Genomic DNA, 25674 nt, shown 5'->3' with positions numbered 1-25674 from the left:
GAGGGGCCAAATGGCCTACTCCTGCACCTATTTTCTATGTTTCTAAATGCCTTATAAAGCATTAAATTCCTGCTTTTGATTTTGAGAGGACTAGAAGACTATGTTAACACTGTATTTGCCTTCCTTATCACTGACTCAGTCTGCAAGTTACCATAAATTCCAGTGTATAAGCCAAGAATTTGGCCATAAATTTTGGTCCTAAAATTAGGGGGTCAACTTATACAGAGGGTGCCAACTTTGGGAAAATGAATACATGGAAGACAGGTCGCACTTATTGGTTGTTTTTGAGTCAAATTCGTTCCACTGTAGACGCATGAATTCTTTGAATGATTTGTTTAAACTCATATCTAGTGGTTGGAGAACGGACATCAAACCACCGCGGATGACTGCAATGTCCGTATTTTCAGCTTTCAATGCTGCTTTTGTCTCACCTAACAAGTGCGCTTTAAACATGTCCCAGACAAGTAGCGACTTTTCCTTCCTGAAACCTTCGGGATGTTGACGCCACACCTCTTTAACCCACTTCAAGCACCGGCTTCGTCCATCCAGCAGCTTTCTTCAACGTAAACAACAACACCCCACAGGAATTTTCTGAGCAATCTTTGTTTTTTGTCTCAACACAAGATTATGTCTATTCATAAATCGGGTGCACCAACTTCGCATAGCTTTGAAATTTTCGCTGACCTCATGGTGTTTTTTGGCCCATTTAAATGCTTGAACTCGAATCATTTCTCTGGTAACAATGTATCCGGATGATCGCTGGTGATTCACTCACTCTAAAACTTTTTCTTCCAGTTCTGGCCACTGGCATGTTTTCCCGCAGTTTGCACATTTCATCTTTGGCATTTCCCTCAGCGTGTCCTCTGCCTTTCTCCACTCTCTCACTTGTTTCTTGTTTACACTAAACTTCTTAGCAGCTGCAGAATTATTTGTTCCTTTAGCAAAATCAACAACCTTCAGCTTGAAGCCAGCATCATATCGCATTTGCTTTAATCTTTTGTACTTGGTGGTCGCAAACTCAATACTGAGTACACGTACTGATCCCGCCACCCCGTGTTATGTTTTAATGAGATTACGATGGGCGCTAAATGGTTTCACAGGGGTTACATTTCAGAGGATTCTTTACCATTGGAGACCTAATCCAAAATTTCTCTCCCTGATTTATTTATTAAGAATTTGCTTATAACGCTCTACAATGTATAGGCCTGTTTTCTTAGCAGGTACTGGTTCACAAAATTTCCCGGTTCCAGATCAGGCAAAACTGAGTACCGGCATGTGAGATCTTGTGATTTTTTCTGGTTAAATCAAAAACCTCTACAAATGGGGTTGGCTTATACAAAGGTAAAATGAAAATGGCACCTTTTAACCTTGAAAATGGGGGGTTGGCTTATACTCCGGAATATACAGTAAACTTTAGGAAATCCCACATAGCAACTTCAAATTCCCTTTGCATCTCTGAGTTTTGAAATTTCACCCAATTTAGAAAATAGTCTATGCCTTGATTCCTTATACAAAATACATGACCATACACTTCACTACACTATATATTTGCCACTTCTTTGATCATTCTCCCAATCTATCCAAGTACTTCTGCAGACTCCCTACTTCTTCAATACTACCTGTTTTCCACCTATCTTTGTACTATCATCAAACTTGGCTACAAAGCCATCAATTCAATCATCCAAATTGTTGAAATATAACATGAAAAGAAGCTGTCCCAATATTGACCCCTGCAGAACACCACTCGCAACCAGCAGCCAACTAGAATATGTCCACACTATTTGACTCTGTCTCCTGCAGGCAGCCAATCTTCTATCCATGTTCATATATTTCCTATAATATCATGGGCTCTTACACTGTTAAGCAGCCTCATGTGTGGTACTTTGTCAAAAACCTTCTGAAAGTCCAAGTTAGCATCATGCACTGACTCTCCTTTGTCTATCCTCCCTGTTATTTCCTCAAAAAATTCCAAAAGAAAGTCAGGAAAGATTTCCCTTAAGGAAACTATGTTGACTTTGGCTTACTTTTATTCTTAATGGACTAATAATGTTGATCTTCCCAACCACTGAAGTCAGGCTAAATGGCCTATAATTTCCTTTCTTCGGCTTCTCTCCCTTCTTAAAGAGTGGATATTTTCAATTTTCCAGTCCCCTGGAACTATTCCGGAATCTAGCGACTTTTGAAAGAACATTACTAATGCCTCCCACAACCTCTTCAACTACCTCTTTTAGATCCTGGGATGTTGTCCAGCTGGTCCAGGAGGCTTATTGACCTTCAAATCTTGCAACTTCCCAAGCACCTTCTCCTTAGTAATAGAAACTACATTCACTGCTGCCTCTGAAATTCCAAAAATTTTTGGCATACTGCTAGTGTCTTCCACAGTGAAGATTGATGCAAAATACCTATTCAGTTTATCACCATCTTTGTCGCCATTTGGTACTCTCCAGCATCATTTTATAGCGATCAATTCCCACTCTCACCCCTCTTTTACTTGTTTAAAAGGAGAGCTACATGGGAATTCATGCTCATTCTGGTGACCCAGTCAGCAGCAGGAGCAGAGCACAGCAAAATAAAAATATAGAAGGGACAAGTGGGGCAGCATTTGTTGGGAGGGGGTCAGTGGTGAGAGCAGGAGTGTCAGGTTTTGGCCCAAAGGAGGCTTTCGCATAGAAGCATTGGCTCTAGGTAAGTTTATGTTAAGGTTCCCTTCTTTTTCCCCTCTTACTGTACCATGTTAGTAAATGGTCATTGTGTGTTCTTCATACTGGATGTTGGAGTCCTGGGAGACCCAGAGTCTCCCGGGGAAGTATATCTGCATGAAGTGCATCCAGCTGCAGCTCCTTGAAGACCATATTATGGATTTGGAGCAGCAGCTGGATGACCTTTGGCTTGTACAGGACAATGAGGAGATAATTAATCAGAGTTACAGGGGAGTAGTCATCCCCAAGTTGCAGAAGGAAAGTAGCTGGGTGACTGTCAGGAGAAATGGAAATGTGAATAGACAGTTAGCGTAGAGCATCCCTGTGGCCATTTCCCTCAATAATAAGTATACCATTTTGAATGCTGTTGTGGGGTATGACCTTCCAGGGGGAATGCCACAGAGACCAGGTTACTGGCACTGAGCATTGGACCATGGAGCAGAAGGGAAAGGGGGAACAGAGGAGAACAGTAGGAACAGGGGACTCAAAGGTTAGTGGAACAGTCAGGATATTCTGTGGACGTGAACGGGACACCTAGGTGGAATGTTACATCCCAGGGGTCAGAGGCAAGGACAACTTGGAATATGTCCACAGCATTTTGGAAGGGGAGGGAGAGCAGCCAGATATCTCGGTACCAAAGACAGAGGAAGGAAAAGCAAAGAGGTCCTAAAGAGAGAATTTAAAGAGACAGGCAGAAAGCTCCACAGTCATAATTTCTGGATTGTTACCAGTGCCAGTGAGAATAAAAACAGGATGATTTGGCAGATAAATGCGTGGCCAAGAAGCTGTTGCAGGGTGCAGGGCTTCAGGTTCTGGGATCTCTTCTGTTCAAAAGTGATGGGTTGCACCCAAACCAGAGTGGGAGCAATATTCTCGCCGGCAGGTTTGTTAGAGCTGTTGGGGAGGGTTTTAATTAATTTAGCAGGGGGTTGGGGACCAGAGTGAAGGGACTCAGGATAGGACAGATGGTAAAAAAGCAAAGAGAGCATGCTGTCAGTCTGTCAGAAAGGACAGGCAGAAGATAGGACAAAATTGCAGCCAGCAGGGTGGGTATCAGTGCATTAGAGATGCAGAATCAAAAACAGTAACAAATACAGTACTCAAAGTGTTATATCTCAATACATGGAATATAAGAAATAAAGTGGATGATCTTGTTGCACTACTACAGATTATCAGGTATGATGTTGTGGCCATCATTGAATCATGGCTAAAAGATGGTTGTAGTTGGGAGCTAAGTGTCCAAAGTTATATATTGTATCAGAGGGATAGGAAAGTATGCAGAGGGGTTGGTGTGGCTCTTTTGGTAAAGAATGGCATCAAATAGTAGAAACATGTGACATAGAATCAGAAGATTTTGAATCCATGTGGGTTGAGTTAAGAAATTGCAAGGGTAGAAGAACACTGATGGCAGTTATTTACATGCCTCGCAACAGAAGTTGGGATGTGGACCACAGATTATAACAGGAAATAGAAAAGGTGTGTCAAAAGGGCAATGTTATGATAGTCATAGGAGATTTCAAAATGCAGTTTGATTAGGGAAAAACAAGTTGGTAATGGATCCCAAGAGTATGCTTTGTTGAATGCCTTTGAGATTGCTTTTTAGAGCAGTTTGTTGTTGAGCCTACCAGGGGATCAGCTACACTGGATTCGTGTTATGTAATGAATCTGAGGCGATTAGGGAGCTTAAGGTAAAAGAACCCTTAGAAGACAGTGATCGCAATATGATTGAGTTCAACTAAATTACAGAGGTATGAGAGAAGATTTGGCCAAAGTAAATTGGAAAGAGATGCTGGCAGGGATGACAGCAGAGCAGCAGTGTGTGAGTTTCTGGGAAAATGAGGAAGCTGCAGGATTGATGTATTCCAAAAATGAAGAAATACTCAGATGGCAAAATAGTACAACTGTGGCTGACAAGGAAAGTCAAAACTAATGTAAAAGCAAAAGAGAGGCCATACAACAAAGCAAAAATTAGCAGGAAAATAGAGGATTTCGGAATCTTTTAAAACCTAAACAGAGCAACTAAAAGAGTCATTGGGAGGGAAAAGATGAAAACGAAAGCAAACTAGCCACCAATATCAGAGTAGATAGTAAAAGCTTTTTCAAATATGCAAAAAAAATAAAAGAGATGAGACTGAAAATAAGACTGCTAGAAAATGAGGCCAGAGAAATAATAATGAGGGACAAGGAGATGGCAGAAGAACAAAATGATAATTTTGCATCAGTCTTCACTGTGGAAGACACTAGCCGTGTGCCAGATGTTGAATCATGTGAGGGAAGAGAAGAGAGTGCAGGTGCTTGAAAAGCTGAACGATCTAAGGGCACATGTCACCTAGACCAGATAAACTGCATACTAGGGTTCTGAGAGAGGTAGCAGTACAGACTGTGGAGGCATTAACAATGATCTTTCAAAAATTAACAGCTTCAGAGACTGAGATCACAGGGTTGTTGGATACATTGGGGGTTTGTGAAAGTGCCTCCATTTTCTGTCAGTCAAAGCGAGCATAAAAGGCAATGAGTTCATCTGAGAGCAAAACCACATTACCATTTATGTTGCTCAGTTTTACTTTGTTAGATGTGATAGCATCCAAGCCCTGACACAGTTGTCAAGCATCCCTCTATGATTCGTTTAGTCCGGAATTGTCACGTGGCATGTGAGATGGCCTTCCAGGGGTCATACCTGGACCACCAGTCTAAAACATTGCCAATCTGGCTGTCAGCAGACAAAATTAGAAAATTAGAAGGCAATTGATTTTATTTTTTTTCCAGGACTTCTAAAGATCATAAGACCATAAGACATAGGAGCAGAATTAAGCCATTCAGCTCATTGAGTCTGCTCCACCATTCCATCATGGCTGAGCCCAGATCCCACTCAACCCCAAACAGCTGCCTTCTCGCCATATCCTTTGATGCCCTGACCGATCAGGAAACTATCAATTTCCACCTTAATTAGACACATGCACTTGGTCTCTACCACAATTTGTGGCAGAGCATTCCACAGATTCACTACTCTCTGGCTAAAAACATTCCTCCTTACCTCTGTTCTGAAAGGTCACTGCTCAATTCTGGGCTGTGCTCTCTAGTTTGGAAGCCCCCCACAACAGGAAATATCCTCTCCACATCCACCCTATCTAGTCCTTTCAACATTCGGACGGTTTCAATAAGATCACCCCAAATTCTTCTAAACTCCCGTGAGTACATGCCCAAAGTTGCCAAATGCTCAACTGGTAACCCCTTCATTCCCAGAATCATATTCGTGAACCTCCTCTGGACTCTCTCCAAATACAACACATCCTTTCTGAGATATGGGGCCCAAAACTGTTGACAATACTCCAAGTACAGCCTAACTAGTGTCCTATGAAGGCTCAGCGTTACCTCCTTGCTTTTGTATTCTATTCCCCTTGAAGTAAATGTCAACATTTCATTTGCCTTCTGTACCACAGACTCAAACTGTAAATTAACTTTCTGGGAGTCCTGCTCAAGAACTCCTTAAGTCCCTCTGCTCTTTTGATGTTTGAACTGTCTCCCTATTTAGATAATAGTCCACATTATTGTTCCTTTTACCTAAATGTATTTCCCAACACTGTATTCCATCTGCCACTTTTTAGTCCTTTCTTCCAATTTGTCTAAGACCTGCTGCAATTACATTGCTTCCTCAGCATTACCAACCCCTTCATCTATCTTTGTATCATCTGCAAACTTTGCCACAAAGCCATCAATTCCATTATCTAAATCACTGACAAACAGTGTGAAAGACAGCAGTCCCAATACTGACCCCTGAAGAACACCACTAGTCACTGGCAGCCAAACAGAAAAGGCCCCTTTTATTCCCACTCGCAGCCTCCTGCCAGTCAGCTATTCCGCGATCTATGCCAGAATATTTACTGCAATGTCATAGGATTTTATCTTGTTAAGCAGCCTCATGCCTGACACCTTATCAAAGGCCTTCTAGAAATCCAAGTAAATAGAAACATAGAACATAGAAAATATACAGCACATTACAGGCCCTTCAGCCCACAATGTTGTGCTGACCATGTAACCTACTTTAGAATCTGCCTAGAATTACCCTACTGCATAGCTCTCTATTTTTCTAAGGTTTGTGTATCTATCTAAGAGTCTCTTAAAAGACCCTATTGTATCTGCTTCTACCACCGTCGCTGGCAGTGCATTCCACACATCCACCACTCTCTGTATGAAAAACTTTCCTCTGACATCCCCTTGTAGCTGCTTCCAAGCACCTTAAAACTATGCCCCCTCATCTTAGCCATTTCATCCCTGGGGAAAAAGCTTCTGGTTATCTACACAATCAATGCCTCTCATCATCTTATACACCTCTATTAGGTCACCTCTCATCCTCTGTTGCTCCAAGGAGAAAGGGCCAAGTTCCCTGAACCTGGTCTCATAAGGCATGCTCTCCAATTCAGGCAAAATCCTTGTAAATCTCCTTTGTACTCTCTCTACAGTATCCTCATCCTTCCTGCAATGAGGTGACCAGAACTAAACACAGTACTCCAAGTGGGGTCTAACTAAGGTCTTATACAGCTGTAACATTACCTCACGGCTCATGGACTCAATCCCATGATTGATGAAGGCCAACATACCATACGCATTCTTAACAACACTGTCAACCTGCTTAGCAGCTTTGAATGTCCTACAGACATGGACCCCAAAATCTCACTGATCTTCCACACTGCCAAGAGCCTTAACATAAACGTTATATTCTGTCCTCAAATACAAGCTACCGAAATGAATCTCTTCACTCTAAACTGGGTTGAACTCTATCTGCCACTTCTCAGCCTGGTTCGGCATCCTATTGATGTCCCACTGTAACCTCTGACAACCCTCCAGACTATCTACAACACCCCCAATCTTTGTGTCATCGGCAAATTTACTAACTCACCCGTCTACTTCCTCATCTAGGTCATTTATAAAAATCACAAAAGAGGAGGGTCCCAGAACAGATCCCTGCAGAACACTACTGGTCACCATCCTCCATGCAGAATACGAACCATCCACAACCACCCTTTGCCTTCTATGGACAAGCCAATTCTGGATCTACAAAGCAAGGTCTCCTGAATGAGCTTTGCATGGGAAACCATATCAAATGCCCTACTGAAATATCATATGGATCACATCCACTGACTCTCCTTTGTCCACCCTGCTTGTTGCTTCCTCAAAGAACTCTAACGGCTTAGTCAGGCAAGATTTCCCTTCCCAGACACCATGCCATATTAGTTTAAATCACTCCCAACAGTTCTGGAAAACCTGTCTGCAAGAATATTGGTCCCCTCTAAAAATACAAATGGAGGCTAGAAATAAAAACATAATCTGATACTTTCCTGGATCACCAATGCTGAACACTGCCAATCCAGCCGTCAGCAGCATGTGAGCCTTTTGGTTCATCTATACATTGGCCATCACTGGTGCAAAATAATTTTGGTGTCAGGTCCAGACTCAGCCTTATTATTGCTGACATGCGTCATAAAGTTTGTTGCTTTGTGTCAGTAGCACAGTACATGATAAAAGAAATTACTACAAGTTACAATACCAAATAAATAATTAAATAGTATTGAACAAGAATAGTGAGGTAGTGCATGAGATACAGTACCTATTGTAACAACACACTCAGACTCCCAGCCTGAAAATTATTTCATTATGCAATAGTACAAGCTATTGTGCTCTGCTTTCTAAATTTCTAAACAGTCAGATTCAATGAAGATGAAACAAAGTTTACTTGTAGACCAGATAAATTTAAACTACAGTGTTTCTATAAATTAATTTAATGAATACCATTTAAAATTAGATGAGTTCAGAAGAAGTGTTTGGAGATTGAATATTTAAGATGAAATTGCTTTTATCAGTTCAGTCCATCATATATGTTATCAGTAACTTTTTACATTATACTTACAAATTATTAGTTAGGTTTCTGATTATGAACTTTTGAACTTAAATTCTTAAATTATGAACTTTTCATAAATCTACACAATTTTGAAACTTCAAAACTAATTGCAACAGCTAAACAGTTACAATACTAATTTAATGAAAGTAATATTTAACATCAATATTTTTAAATTGGAACTACAAGATGAACCCGTTTTATTTACCTTAATGTGTTTCACTCCACAGCTAACAAGTCTGTTTGTCTGATGTGGATCCCAAGCAACATCAAAAATCTGCCAAGAAACAAAATTTATTTTTCTACTTAACATAAAAACCAATTGAGATTATACAATAATACAAAGGATTATGTATAAAACACCCATCTCTATCACTCCAGAACTACATTCATAAAGGCAAACCATGAATAGAACAAGCTGGAGGAATAAAACCGAACAAGGGCAGATGGAATAATACAAGAAATCAAGGAGGAAGAGCAAGAGCAGAACAAAACTAGAAGGCAACTGATTGAAATACAAAATGGAGGTTGGAAAGAACACAATCTTGAGCTAAAGAGCTCATACGAGCCAGAGATCTGCAGTTCTCTGTAACTCAAGCTGTGATACACAGTATAGTAATGTACTAAGTTTTTCAGGAAACTCAATTTTAAGGGGATTGTGGGATTAGCATCCAGTAAGCCAGAAGATGAACAATTGGGATTTATAAACAATTATGTTACAGATTGTAATGTCTTTAAAACTTGCTGTTCACTGCTTATAAAATATTAAAATGTTATATTAATACTTTTATTGTTGCTTTAAATATGTCAATGCCATTTGTTTCATTTTGTAGTCAATTGAAAAATCACAAAATGTAAACAGAGCAAATGTTTTGACAATTTATAATTGCTGCATTGTCATGCTGCAAAGATTAGTGCTAGTGCAGAAGACTGGAGAAAAAATTAGAAAAGCACGGCAGAAGAATTGGGTTGAGAGGGATAATAAATCAGCCATGAAGGAATAGTGGTGCAGAGAATGGGCTAAATGGCTTACTTCTGCTCCTGTGATAGAGGGAAAATAAATTGAGATTAGTCTTGTAATAAATAAAGACATCATTTGCATTTTTAGTACATAAGAAAGACTGAGGCTAAGGAAGCTCTACAGAGGATGAGATTAAGGAGCTATTAAAGGTGTATAAAGAGATGGCAAAGATGAACAAATAGAACAAACTAAAAACATTTCACCAACAGTAAAAATTCAGGGCTAAACAGGAATCAATTTAAGACATATCACTTAATTGAAAATGACCTGGTCCATTAAATGCCATGGTGTCCTGAATGTGACGACTAGTATTCAAACATCTTTAAAAAAATTAGTATGATAATCTTCTTAAAATCTATAGAATCTAGATAGTTTGCAGTGAGCTTAAAATGTACAAATCCAACACTCACATTCAAGAATGAGAGAGACGAGAAAAAAGAAAGTAATTATAGCCCTTTTAGCTTTGCTTCTGATTGAGAAAATATTGGAATCCATTACCAAAGCAGTAACAGGACAATTACAAAAAACACACAATAAAATTAAATAGAGTTGGTGGTTTTATGAAAGGCAAATGGTGTTTGACAAAAAGAGTAGATTGCCTCCTGAGCTAGCCCTAGCCCTATCTGGCCATGTTTGACCTCCAGCTCTCTAAACCTCTTCAATCCATGTACTTACACTCCGGATGGCGTTTCAATATTGTTACTATATTGAACTCAACCAATATTTCTGGCAACTTATTCCAAATATACATAACCTGTTGTGTGAAGAAGGTGCCCCTGATGATCATTTTAGATGTCTCATTTCTGATCTTAACTTCCTGTTAATAGCACCCTCTTCCTGGGAAAATATTATGCACTTTCACCCTGCTTATGCCCAAGGAACCAGATGACAGGCAATCTGCAAGGACATATGGATAGTTTAGACAACAGGGCAAAAATCTGGCAAGGATTAGGATATTCACAAAAGAAGTAAGTTAACAGAAAAAGAATCATTAAGAAGAAGAGTAACTACAGAATGCTGCATTATAAAGCAATCTGGATATCCTCAAAGGTGAAACAAGAAGTTTGTCTATGGAAGCCAGCTGGTCTTTACTGCTAAGCAGATGGAGTATCAAAACAGTAATTTTACAGGCACTTGGAGTCAACATCTGAAGTACTGTAGACTTTAGTCTCATTTAAAGGAATTATATTCTTTCCCTCACAACAGTTGAGACAAGATTCGGTAGGTTGATTTCCAGGATCAAAGTAATTTCTCAGGACAAAATACTGAACAGATCAGGTCTTTACTCATTGGAGTTTAAAGAAGGAAAAAAAGGAATAAAACAACGAAGGGTTGACAGGGGTTGACAGCGCAGTTGCTGGGAGAACCTAGAATTAAAAGAGCTTCAGATTAGGGGGCTGCCTGTTTGCAATGGAGACAAGGAATAATTTCTTGTGACAGAACTGAGGCCAAACCTTTGAAAGTAGGTTGAGATACAGATTTTAGTCTACAAGGAGGGCTGTGGGAACAAACAGGAATGTGGATCTGAGGACAATATCAGATCAATCATAATGTTACTGAAAAAAATGGGTTCAAGAGCCATTATAACCAGACCTTGATCCATTTTGTTTTATTTTAACTTCACTCAAGAATAAATAGTTATGTTTGTTATTTACCTTTGATTTTTCTTGGTGTTAAAAAAATCATGTATTTTAATTTGCGCTTTGGTAATGCTGGAATATTCAATATTTAACTGATACAATGGAATCTGGCTATCAATCTGAGCCTACCTTCTGATAGTTTTTCTGTTAAATGCATTCAGCACAATTAAAGTTGAAATAGTACTTTGAATGTACAAACTTATTTTAAAAGTGTTCCTGATATAATTTAGTGTTTTAATATTATTGCTACAACGAAAAGCTGTCGTAAATATTATTTAATAAAGTAGTGTGTTTTAGTTCTGTACTGAAATGATACAAGGTCAAGCAGCAAACCACAAAGGTCAGTTTAGGGAAAAAATCATAGTAATAAAAGAATTCAAATCAAACCATTATTAAGACTGGCACCAAGTGAAAGCCAGAGTACTAATTCAGTGTGGAATCAAGTTTTGTTTTGGAAGCTGACAGTGTATACTAGGAATAAAATTCTCATACTTTTTAAGAAGTAAGGAATGTCAGTGTCCAGAGCAAGATACAGGCTAACCAAGGCTAGTGCAGCTAGCACATTCCCAATTATTTGGGTAGGGTATTTCAATCTTGATGGAAAGTAGGGTGGTGTTTTAACTAATAATAATATTTTTAATTCATTTCAATTTTAACTATGGATAAATGTTTAATCTTTTCAGTTGACCATCAGATGCATTTGACTGATGAAAAATCTGCAACAACATGAAGTGCTGAAAGACCATTGGATTTCATCTGTGGGCAGGCAAGTGACAGGACATCAGGATCAATCTGGAACCCTGACATCAGGATGAACTCTTGCTGATAGTCCCATCTGACAATGCTCACTGCAATGAAGGCTTCAGGCCAACCGGTTTTAAAGAACTAAAGGGTTCATGTGACCACGAGGCAAAGGCCAAGACAAGCACAATTCAGCCCTTCGTGATGAACAGATTGGCTATCTAAAAAGAATCTGTTTGAATGGGCCATTTTTAGGAGTACAAGTGCAACACATCACTTTTGGGGGCTTAAAAATTAGCATTTTAATTATTAATATGGATTGAAGGCCTAGGTGTACTACAGCATAATATGCTAACAACATAAAATGGGGCAGGAAAAAATATCCCATAATCGAAGACATTATGCAAAGGAATACCCATGCTGAGCTCATCAATTTCATCAACTTTGCCCCCAATTTCCACCCTGCCCTTAAATTCATTGATCCATTTTTGAGTTCTTGCTCCCATTTCTCGATCTTTCTGTCTCTATTCCTGGAGACAAACTGTCGAACAACTCCCTTTATACTGTAAACTGACCAATTCCCACTCTGTCCCCTGAAAAAATACCCTCCTCTTTCCTCAGTTCCTTCATCTGTTCCCAGGATGTGACCTTGCTTTCCAGGACATCAGAGAAAAGAATGGGGTGTCCTTTCTTTCAACATTGATGCTGCCCTTATCCGTAGCTCCTCCATTTCCTGAACATCCATGCTCACCACATCTTCCCGTCACCTTGAACACTCCTGCCAGTTGGTTGGCACAGGTTTTCAATACTCTATCAGGTACACCATAAGAGCTTGACATCTTGCGAAGGTTCATCCTCCTGTAAAATGTTCTGAAGTCTGCCTCAAACAAAAATCACAGGACTACCAGATGCTGCAGGGATTTGTATGCATAAACGGCACTGAGCTCAGCAGGGAGTGAAGCATAACAGACCTCCATGATGGTAGGTATTACTTTGTAAGATGCAATGGCCTGCAAAGCCTGCCAATGCTTATGTGTCATAGAGTCATAGAGAGATACAGCACAGAAACAGGCCCTTCAGCCTGTCTAATCAATGCTGAAACCATTTAAACTGCCTACTCCCATTGACCTGCACTGAGACCACAGTCCTCCATATCCCTACTATCTATGTACCTATCCAAACTTCTCTTAAATGGTGAAATCAAGATCATAAGCACCACTTGTGCTGGCAGCTCATTCCACATTTTCATGACCCTCTAATTGAAGAAGTTTCCCCTCATGTTTCCCTTAAACTTCTCATTTTTCACCCTTAAGCCATGACCTCTAGTTGTAGTCCCACCCAACCCCAGTGGAAAAAGCCTTCTTGCTTACCCTATATACATCCCTTAACATTTTGAAAACTTCTATCAAGTCACCTCTCAACCTTCTTTATATTCTAAAGAATACAGTCCTACTTTATTAATCTTTCCTTATAACTCAGGTCCTTACAACCCAACAATATCCTTGTAAATGTCCTTTTCTCTGCAATCTTTCAACCTTGCTTACATATTTTCTGTAGGTAAGTGATCAAAACTGCACACAATAGTCCAAATTAGAAATCACCAACATCTTATACATCTTCAACATAACATCCCATCTTCTGTACTCAATACATTGATTTATGAAGGCCAATGTGTCAAAAGCTTTCTTCACAACCCTATCCACCTGTGATGCCACTTTCAACAAATTCTGGACCAGTACTCCCAGATCCCTTTGTACTCCCACACTCCTCAGTGCCCTACCTTTCACTGTGTAAGACCTAACCTGGCTAGTCCTACGGAAGTGCAAAACCTCACATTTGTCTGCAGTATATTACATCTGCCATTTTTCAGCCTACTTTTCCAGCTGGTCCAGATCCTGCTGCAAACCATGATAGCCTTCCTCGCTGTCCACTACACCCCCAGTCTTGGTTTCATCCACAAATCTGCTAATCCAGTAAATTACACTATCAACCAGGTCACTGATTTAGATGACAAACAACAAAAGCCCCAGCACTTATCTCTGTGATACACCACTAGTCACAAGCCTCCAGTCAGAAAGGCAACCCTCTACTACCACACTCTGGCTTCTCCCACAAAGCCAATGTTTAATCCAATTTACTGCCTCATCCTGAATGCCGAGTGGCTGAACCTTCTTGACCAGCCTCCCATGCATGACCTTGTCAAATTATGTCAAACATGCCTTACTAAAGTCCATGTAGACAACACTCACTGCCCTGCCTTCATCAACTTTCCTCAAAAAACTCTACGACTGGTTAGACATGACCAACGACGCACAAAGCCATGATGACTATCATTAACCAGTCCATGTCTATCCAATCTATCCTATACATCTGATCCCTTAGAATAGCTTTTAAAAACTTTCCCACAACTGATGTCAGACTCACTGATGTGCATCCAATTCCATCTCTGATTTCAATCGAAATTTATTTTTAACCCTAAAAATAGCCTTACATAGATCATACCTGGACTTTTTTTATACTTCTGAATCACCAGTCTTGAATGCCACAGATCTAGCCCTCATGGGTCTCCAGATTCATTCACAGCTTTCGGTTTGAGCATATCTGGTATGTTCTCAAAGGAACACACAGATCTTGATGAAGTTGGTGACAACTGTGCCATATTCATTCAGTTTCAAAGATGAATCCCTGAATATTGTCCAGTCCACTGACTCAAGGTAGTCCTGTAAGTGCTTCTCTGTCTCCCTTGACTATACCTTCTTGGTCCTCACCACTGGTGCTATGGTATTTAGTCTCATGGCTATATGCCAGGAGTAAAGTTTATCCAAGTGATTGGACTTTGCAAAGTGTAGACATTGCATGGCAGAGTAAGCGTTCTTGATGATGACAGCCAAGTGTTTTGGCTCCTGTGGTTCCCAGGGTGACACTTTGCTGGCCTGTGTGAAATCCCCCGCAATGATAGGGATGGTAATCTGAAGCAACAAGCATGCTACAGAAACTCAATGAGTGTAGCTAACATGTATGAAGGGAAATCAACAGTTTTGGATAAGCCCCTTCATCAGGACTGGAAAGAGAGAAGGGAGATCGCCAGTATGGGGGGCAGGGATAAACAAGAGTTAGCAGATGATAGGTGAATTCAGGTGAGAGGGAGGATAGGTAGCTGGACAGAGGGGTAGAGTGCAAGTGACAAAGATAAAGAAGATAGAATATCATAAAAGAGGACAGTGGACCATGGAGTAAAAGAAAGGAAGCGAGGGAAACCAGAGGGACATATGTGTGGGTGATGAGCAGATTAAGAGGACGGGGAAAAGAACGAAAAGGTGTGAATGAACCAAAGGCATAAGAGAAAATAAAGGGTGGTGAGTGGGGTAGAGAGGGGAGTAGTTACCTAAGTTAGAGAAATCGATGTTCAGCCTATGGAAGCAGTCAGTTAATTTCTTTTGGTTTGATACAATCATGGAGGAATAGTCTCTCTCGGTTAATATTACAGCCGAGATCAACCATGTTTTTGGCCAGATCAATATCAGCTCTGTGATGTGAACTGAATGCAATTTCTAGAGAAACTGTTGTTGAGCTGGTAGAGACAAAATATTCTAGGATCTTAAAGAGGAAAGCAAAGTAGAAATAAGAGAACAGAGAATGATTTTTTAGGCATGTTTTTGTACAAGAAATTAAGAAACCAATTTATTTTAGAGGAAATACTGTTGATGGAAAATGAAAGTCTGAACAAAAGTTATCATAGATGAATAAATCTAGATACTACCAATTACAATATTTACCCACTTCTATTGTAGAATCACTGCTAACAATCCTACTAGAGGTTTGTAGACTTCAGAATTTCATTTATATTTCCTTTTTCAGAGATTTATACAATAACTAAATTCATTTTATGTTTATGTATTAGACAAAACTGCACAAACCCAAATACTTCAATATGATTCTTTTATTTTTGTTGATCTGTAACTATGCTCAATACACAGCAATTCCAACTTAGAAACCAAATAATGTCTTGGATGCTTACCCTATCTGAGTGACCAGTTGCTGTTGCTACTACTTTTCCTTTTCTCCAATCCCAGATGCAGGCTGTATTTTTGGCATCTAGTCCTATGGAAGCCAATCGCTGAGAGAGGGGAAAAAAAACTCATTATTTTAGCAAATATTACTTCTGAATACTCAAATATTACATTATTTAAATTTTACAACAGCTAAGTATTTTAAATTTCAAATATTTTGTACCTCCTGAATTGTTAGCTGTTCAAATATCAAGTCTCATAAATATTTGCATTTCTTTAATTATAAACAAAAGTAACCATCATTCAGAAGCTTAATTCTGCTCTCAAATACAGTGGCTTCTTATATACTAATTTTGCTTTTGATCACAATCTGTCAAATTGTAACACATTGAATAAGCAGAGAATATGATTTTGTCCTTGTAGTACCCACTCTCCCTGACCACAATGACAAAGTTTGGAAGTAATTACCATTAAAAGATCCAGATATAAAAGAAGTCACTTGAACCAGATTGAAGAACACCTATTGTCAAAGATGTATTGCAATATATATTACTAATGGCCCAAAAGAGGTGAACAATAAAGGCAGAACAGACATGATGTTTTAACCTCCTTTCATCTTATTTCATCTTCCATTTTGTTCAGTCTTATTATTTTCATTGCATTTTTCACTTTCAACTTTCTTATTACTCTTCTTATATATTATAACAACTTTATTTTACTTCTTTATATCCTACTAGTTCAACAGGATTATAATAACCCTGAGAAAAAGCTCCATACAGTTTAAAACCCATACTTTAAATAAAATTGATAATGCTTGAAACTAAAATACAGAATATTATGGAATAATTTCAAAAACATGTAACCAGTAAATTACACTATTACAGAATAGAGTACAGAAAGACAAAAAAAGTAAAGATTGCCAAAATAATTTCCCATCTGGAACATTAGCATGGCCACTGATGATATGAGAGAAACAATTTAGGAGTACCTGCCAAAAGATGCCACTTGCTTAATCCATGATTGGAGAGATCACATCTTGGCAGGTGATGACAAAAATCTCAATAGTTCTCCTCACCCCACCAATACTTAGATAATCCCTCTGCATTTGTGAGCAGCAGATGAATTATTGAGTAAAAATAGCAGTCATTTTCATGATATTGTGCTTTCATTGATGTCAATTGTTACATCATGTCTGTGCTTCAAAACATTTGAGCTGGTTTTTCACAGAGCTCTATGCTCATAACAAAAGGCAATAATACTTTGGTGAGATTGTCCCAAATTGAAGCTACTACCAGAAGTCATATCTTGAGGATGTAACTAAGATTGCAACATCAACCCACGAGAACAGCATGGTTTCTAGCTGCAGATGCAGTGACCCCACCATGTGGACAACTATCAAAGTATTTAAAAATGTCTCCAACTGTCAGAAAACTGTTCAAATAGACTTAAATAGTTGAAAATTAAATTTAAAAAATACTTAAAGTATGTTCAATTAAGACATCTTGGTAAAAAAGGAATGAAAAACATAAAACAAAGACAAAACAAACAAAAACATAGCAATGGTTTTCCATGAATTAAGTCTAATCAAGTCCATTTTTCAACTGATAATTACATACAGATTTCAGGCTGCAAATTAACCAAATGTGTGAATACACCAAATTTTAAATAAATACCTGTCCATCAAAATCAAAAGCCAAGCAAGCAATTCCATGCGTATGAATGTCCTTCAGAATAGATACCATCTGTACATTGTATGTATCCCAAATGCAGATGTAGGGTTCCTTTCCAACTTGACCTGTTGCAACTAGACTTCTTTCTGGATGTAAAGCAAGGCTAAAAATGAGAGCACAAATTAGTTCTGTATGAAGGCACTTCATGCAAAATATTGTGAACAACTTCAACCTGGCAACTGACTTTGCATTTTTTCTGGGAGTTACTACATACATCATAACAGTTTTTTAAAAAAATACAAAATAGTTAATTGTATAATTTTTCTATTTGCAAGTATAATGTTCATTACTATTAAATACTTTGCCTCGTAACATATATTATAGGACATCTATAATTCTTCACTTGGCTTCCAACCATATGTTGTTTAATTAATTAGTTTATTTATTCATTCAAAAATGGTGTTTTGCAAATTCTTCAGCTGCCATCTATAGCATTTTCCCCTTCTATTTCAAAGCTATTTGCCTATAAGCCCAAATGACAAACATCAGTAATCAGAATCAGACTTAATATCACTGGTGCTCATCATTAAATTTGCTGATTTGAGGCAGCAGTACATTGCAATACAATATAAATTACAAAAAGAATATGGATAAAAAGTAAATTAAACTAAATTAAATCAGTGTAAAAGAAAAGCAAAATACTGAGGTAGTGCTCATGGATTCATTGTCCATTCAGAAATTTGATTTTGAAGGGGAAGAAGCTGTTCCTGAAGCGCTGAGTGTATGTCTTTCGGCTCCTGTATATCCTCCTTGATGGCAGTAATGAGAAGAGGGCACGTCCTGGGTAATCGGAATTCTTAATGATCAATGTCATTTTTTTGAGGTATCGCCTTTTGAAGATAACTTGGATTCTGGAGAGGCTAGTGCCCATGATTGCACTGGTTGAGGTTACAACTTCCTGCAGCTTTTTTCAATTCTGTGCAGTGGCCCCTCCATTAGAATGCTCTCCACGATACATCTGTAGAAATTTTCAAGTGTCTTTGGTGACAAACCAATCTTCCTCAAACTCCTTATAAAATATAACTGCTGTCATGCCTTCTTTGTAATTACATCTATTTGTTGGACCCAAGATATATCCTCAGAGATGCTGACACTCAGGAACTTGAAACTGCTCACTCTTTCCACTTCTGATCCTCAATGAGGACTGGTGTGTGTTCCCGCCTTGAACACCACAATCAATTCCTTGATGTTGAGTGCAAGGTTGTGGCTACAACACCACTCAACTAGATGATCTGTCTCACTCCTGTGTGTTCCTTACTACCATCTGAAATTCTGCCAATAATAGGCGTGTCAATGGCAAATTTCAAAGTTCACAGTTTAAAGCACCATAAAGACCGAGATTTGTTTTCTTATGGGCAGACACAGTAAATCCAAGAAAAACAAAAGAATCAATGAAAGACTGCACCCAACAGGATGGACCAACAAACTGTGTGAATACAAAAGAAGAAAAAAATAATAATAATAATAAATAAGCAACAAGAAAGCATGGCCTGAGTGGTGGAAGTCTTTCAAAGAGTCATTTAATTATCAAAGCATGCATGTATAATACAACTCTGATATTTGTCTACTCCAGGTAGCCATGGGTATTGCTGAAAGAAAAGATATCACTCCCCCACCAACCAACACAAAAAAAGAAAAGAAACAAAACTCGCAGGCCACAAACCCACCCCTGCCCATGGCAAAAAAAAAGCCACAATAATCAACAAACCCCTACACAAAACAATCCCTGACCCCCCTCACTCACAGAAAAGAACAGTGACAGTAGCATCCAACCCCCAACTCCACCCTTACATACAAAAAAGTTAACAAATCACCCACCCACCAATCATCCACAAGAAAGAAAAGACTGAAAAACTGAAGGAAACCATTATAAAGTACAGTCCAATAATCACATAAATCTCAGAATAAGGGAAACCTTTTTTAGTCTGCATACGAGGAGGGCAGGCGCACGAACTTAGTCCTTCCGTAAAGAATGACCTGGGTCTGAACACTAAACCAGCTGCTGACCACCTTCATTGGGAGCCGTTACTGACCTGCTCTGCAGGCACTTCGATGTTTCAATTTTCCTTGCTGCTTCAAGATGAGAGTCACAATGATGAATGCTGCTTTCCAGCAACAGCACTCTGCATAGGTGTGCTCAGTGGTGAGGAGGGCTTTACCTATTATGGACTGGGCCATATTCACTACTTTCTGCAGGAATTTCCATTCAAAACCATTGGTGTTTCCATACCAGGCCATGATGCAACCAATCAATATACTCTCCAACACACATCTATAAAAGTTTGACAAAGTTTTCACTGTCGTGCAGAATCTTCGCAAACTTCTCAGGAAGTAGAAGCTGTTGCTTTCTTCTTAGTTGCTGGGCCCAGGACAGATCCTCTGAAATTATAACACCAAGGAATTTTAAATTTCTGACCCTCTCCACCTCTGATCCCCTGATGAGAACTGGCTCAAGGACTACCAATTTCCTCCTCCTGAAGTCAATAATCACCTCCTTGGTCTTGCAGACGTTGAGTGAGAGGTTGTTGTTGTGCACCATTCAGTCAGATTTTCAATCTATATGCTAATTCTTCACAACTTTTGATTTGGCCAATGGCCATGATGTTATCAGCAAACTTGAATATGACACTGTGCTTAGCTTCACGGAAATAAGTAAAAAGCAAGTAGAGCAAAGGTTAAGTACACAGCCTTGTGCTGCACCTGTGCTGATGGAGATTGTGGCAATGTTGTGGCCATTCTGAGTTAACTGGGTCTGCAGGTGAGGAAATTGATCACCGAGTTGCTCAAGGAGGTATTGAGGCAAGATCTTTTAAGCTTATTGATTAGTTTTGAGGGGATGAAGGTTTTAAATGCCAAGCTGTAGTTGATAAAGAACATCCTGATGCATGCACCTTTGCTGGCCAGATGTTCCAGGGTTCAGAGTAGAGCCAATGAAACAATATTGGCTATGGACCTGCTGCACCAGTAGGCAGAATGGAGCAGATCGAAATCGCTCCTCAGGCAGAGCTGATCTGTTTCATCAACAACCTGTCAAAGCACTTCATCATGAGGTTACCGTGCCTTGTGCAGTTGGATCCTGGACTTCCTGTCAGATCACTGGCAGGTGGTAAGAGTGGGCTGTCTCACCTCCACCCCTCTGAATCTCAACACTGGAGCACCTCAAGGCTGTGTACGAAGTCCCCTCTTTTACTCCCTATATACCCATGACTGTGTCGCCACCCACAGCTCTAATCTGCTAATTAAATTTGCCAACATTACTACATTGATTGGCCAAATCCCAAACAATAACGAGGTGGCCTTCAGGGAAGAAGTCATTTCTCTGACAGTGGTGGTCAAGAAAACAACCTCTCCCTCAATGTCGCAAAAAACAAAGGAATTGGTTATGGATTACAGGAGGAATGGAGACGGGCTAACACCTATTGACATCAATGGATTTGGGGATGAGAGGGTAAACAGCTTCAAGTTTCTCAGCATCCACTTCACCAAGGACCTCACATGGTCTGTACACACCAGTTGTGCAGTGAAAAAGGCACACAGTGGCTCTTTCACCTCAGACGGTTGAGGAAGTTTGGTATGGGCCCCCAAATCCTAAGAACTTTCTACAGGGGAACAATTGAGAGCATCCTGACTGGCTGCATCACTGCCTGTTCCGGGAACTGTATCTCCCTTAATCGCAGGATTTTGCAGAGGGTGGTACAGACAGCCCAGCACATCTGTAGTTGTGAACCTCCCATGATTCAGGATATTTACAAGGCCAGGAATGCAAAGAAGGGCCCACAGGATCACTGGGGACCCAAGTCACCCCAACCACAATCTATTCCAGCTGCTACCATCTGGAAAACAGTACCGCAGCATAAAAGCCAGGACCAACAGGCTCTGGGACAGCTTCTTCCATCAGGCCATCAGACTGATTAACTCACACTGATTTGAGTGCACTCTATATTACATTGACTTCTCTATTTATTATAAATTATTATAAATTACTATGATTGCACATTTCACATTTAGACAGAGACATAACCAAGATTTTTACTCCTCATGTATATGAGGGATGTAAGAAATAAAGTCAATTCAATTCAATGTTCTTCGTAGGGACAGTATAATTGAAGCCTGCTTAAAGCAGGTGGGTACTTGCTGAGAAGCGAGAATTTAAAGATATCGGTGAACACTCCAGCCAGTTGATCAGCACAGGTCTTTAGTACTTGGCCAGGTACCCCATGTAGGCCAAATGCTTTCCATGAAGGATGGCAAAAACAAGCATAGAATGCATTGAGCTCATCTGAGAGCAAAGCCTAGTTGTCACTTATGTAACTTGTTAAGAGGTAATACCATTCAAGCCCTTCCACTGCTGTCGAGCATCCTTCAGTGTTTCTAGTTTGATTCAGAATTGCCATTTCACACATGAAATGGTTTTCCGGAGATTATACCAAGACCTCTTGTATCTTACTTGGTTTCTAGACCTGAATACCACTGACATGGCCTGCAGCAGATTGTAGATCTCATGTTCATCCTGGGCTTCTGGTTGGGGAAAACTGAAGGTTTTGATGTGACACACTCATCTACCACAGCTTTAATAAAGTACTTGGCAACCATAGTGTATTTATTCAGATCCTCAAATGAATCCTTGAATGCGGCCCAATCTACCAAACTGAAACAACTATAGCCGCCCTTCTGCCTCCTGCAACCACCTCTTTGTTGTCTGTATCTCTGGAACCTTACTCTTTAGCTTCTGCCTGTAAGCTGTTAGGAGAAGGACAGCCAATTGATCATATTTCTCAACATGTGGTCTGAGCATGGAACAGCAAGCATTCCGCATCGTAGTATAACAGTGAAGTTTGTTGGGACACATGATGCTGTAGGTTATATGTTAGTGATAACTGGGCAGGGATTTCTTCAAATAAGCCTGATTGAAGTCCTGACTGTGATCTGAAATGCATCGGGTGGGCTTGTTTGGTGATGTCAAAACATGGAACATAGAAATCTACAGCACATTACAGGCCTTTTGGCCCACAATATTGTGCCGACCAAGTAATTTACTCTAGAAACTGCTTAGAATTACCCTACCACATAGCCCTCTATTTTATTATGCTCCATGTACCTATCTAAGAGTCTTTTAAAAGCCCCTATTGTATCCACCTCCATTGCTGGCAGTGCATTCCACACATCCACCACTCTTGGTGTGATAAACTTACCCCTGACATCCCCTCTGTACCTACTTCCAAGCACCTGAAAACTGTGCCTTCTCGTGTTAGCCATTTCAGCCCTGGGAAAAAGCCTCTGGCTATCTACACGATCAATGCCTCTCATCATCTTGTACACCTCTATCAGGTCAGCTCTCATCCTCCCTCGCTCCAAGGAGAAAAGGCCAAGTTCACTCAAACTATTCTCATAAGGCACACTCTTCAATACATGCAACATCCTTGTACATCTCCTCTGCACTCTTTCTATACAATCCACATCCTTCCTGTAGCGAGGTGATTAGAAATGAACACAGTGCTCCAAGTGAGGTCTGACCAAGGTCTTGTATAGCTGTAATGTTACCCCACAGCTCTTGAACCTAAACCCATGGTTGATGAATGCCAACACACCGTATACCTTCTTAGCAACAGTGTCAACCTGCACAGCAGTTTTGTGTGCCCTATGGACACGGACCCCAAGATCTCTGTATTACTATATTCTGTCTTCAAATTTCACCTACCAAAATGAACCACTTCACACTTATTTGGGTTGAACTCCATCTGCCACTTCTCAGCCCAGTTCTGCATCCTATCGGTGTCACACTGTAACATCTGATAAACTTTCAGACTACCTACAACACCCCCAATCTTTGTGTCATCAGCAAACTTACTAACATGCCCTTCTACTTCTATTTACTCCTCATGTATGTGAAGGATGTAAGAAATAAAGTCAATTGAATTCAATTCAAATGCTCATAAATCCTGCCGCTCAGGATCTTCTCCAACAACTTGCCCACTACTGAAGTATGATTCACTGGTCTATAATTTCCTGAGTTATCTCTGCTCCCTTTCTTGAACAAAGGAACAACATTTGCAACCCTTCGGCATTCAATAACTTGAATGCCTGATTAAAACTGACTTTTGACGGTATGTAAAATGTGGTCAACTTCACAGAGAACTCTCTTGGTCGTTAGATGTTCCAGGTCAAGAGAAAAAGAGTACAACAAAACTGCCATATCTGAGCACCACAAAGAGTTTATAGAAGACGCTTGAGTTATGCCTAGCCACACAATCATGCGTATAGGACAGCAGCCTGATGTAGGCATTGCTACAATCCAGGTGATCCAAGGCCAAGCGGAGAGCCAATGAGATTGCATTTACTGTAGATATCTTGTGGTGATGGGCAAATTGCAGTGGGTGCACCTCCTTGTTTAGGCAGGAGTTGATTCTAGACATGATCAACCTCTCAAAGCACTTCATCACAGTAGATGTGAGTGCCATGAGGTGATAGTTATTGAGGTAGCCCACACTACTCTTCTTGAGCACTGGTATGATTGTCGCCCTTTTGAAGCATGTGAGAAACTCTGACTGCAGCAATGAGAGATTGAAAATGTCCTTGAACATGGGCACAAGTTTTCAGGGCATGAAACTTTGCAAGGGTTCACCCTCTTAAAAGATGTTCTGGCATCAAATGGGTCACCAGATGCTGCAGGGATTTACACGTGTAGTTTTATTCTCCCTTTCAAAGTGTGTGTAAAAGACATTGAATTCATTTGGGGGTGAAGCATCACAGCCATACATGATGTTAGCTCATGATGTTAGGTTTTGCTTTGTAGGATGCAATGGCCTACAAACCCTGAATGAGTTTATGTGCATTTGATTCAGAGTCTAACCTCAATCAGAATTGTTTTCCCACAGTTAATAACTTTCTATTGGTCATACCTAGAATTCTTGTATATTTTTGTCACAGATCCAGCCCTCAATAGAATACGAAACTCCTGGTTAACCTATGGCTTTTGGTTTGGGTATGTCCGGTTAGTTCTCAAAAGCACACATGGTCCTGATGAAGTCAGGGACAACTGTGGCACATTGATTCCAAGATTACTTCAAAAAAAAAATCACACTGATGCAAAATATAAAATGATGCACACAATGTCAGATAGCATATAGATGCAACTGAAGACACTTTTTTTTACATTATTATCATTTTTATTATTAAAAAAGTACAGAAACTCCAATGTGCATTAAGGTTGTATTACAGAATGTGTCACAAAACCTTTTGCATTGTTAAATTTGCAAATTATCAGCAGTGTGTGAGCAAGAGGAAAAATATTAGTTGCATCATAGCTTCAGCATAGCTATGGAAAGGGAAAAATTCAGACAAGATGGTAAAGTGCTTAACTGAGGAAGGGCTAACTTTGAAGGGTTGAGGCAGGAACTAGCGAGAGTAAATTGGAAACAGATGTTCAAAGGGGAAAGCACAGAAGTAATGTGGGAGAAGTTTAGGGACCACTTGAGCTGGGTTCAGGATAGGTTTGTCCCACTGATGCAAGGAAAAAATGGTAGGAAAAGGGAACCATGGCTGACGAAACATGTGAGGCAACTCGTCAAGAGGAAAAAGGAAGCATATGTTAGATATAAGAAGCAGGAAGTAGGAGGGGCTTATGGGAAATATAGGATAGTCAGGAAGGAGCTAAAGAAAGGACTTAGGAGAGCTCGAAGGGGGCATGAGAGGGCCTTGGCATGTAGGATTAAGGAGAACCCCAAGGCGTTCTATGCATATGTGAAGAATAGGAGGATGGCGAGAACAAAGGTGGGACCGCTAAAGGATAAAGAGGGCAACATGTGACTGGAAGTGAAGGAGGTTGGGGAGGTCCTAAATGAATACTTTGCTTCAGTATTCACAAGTGAAAAGGATCTTGATCAGGATGAGTTCGAAGTAAAGCAGGCCTGTGTGCTGGACAATGTGGAGATTAAGGAAGT

At 39.9% G+C, this 25674-nt stretch overlaps 1 protein-coding gene across 2 annotated transcripts in view; it reads right to left on the bottom strand.

Moving 5' to 3' along the window:
• LOC132402888 (echinoderm microtubule-associated protein-like 6) overlaps positions 1-25674 on the bottom strand; it is a 352621-nt gene that overhangs the window by 251954 nt on the left and 74993 nt on the right. For both annotated transcript variants that reach the window (XM_059985945.1, XM_059985944.1), the window contains exons 2-4: positions 17678-17837; positions 16013-16111; positions 8801-8869 (exon numbers count right to left, since the gene is read on the bottom strand). In XM_059985945.1, coding sequence (XP_059841928.1) covers positions 8801-8869; positions 16013-16111; positions 17678-17837 — 328 coding nt within the window. The remainder of the gene's footprint in view (positions 1-8800; positions 8870-16012; positions 16112-17677; positions 17838-25674) is intronic.

Source organism: Hypanus sabinus, chromosome 12 (assembly GCF_030144855.1).
Source record: "Hypanus sabinus isolate sHypSab1 chromosome 12, sHypSab1.hap1, whole genome shotgun sequence".
NCBI classification, from domain to species: Eukaryota; Metazoa; Chordata; class Chondrichthyes; order Myliobatiformes; family Dasyatidae; genus Hypanus; species Hypanus sabinus.
This window is presented reverse-complemented; position numbering and strand designations above follow the sequence as displayed.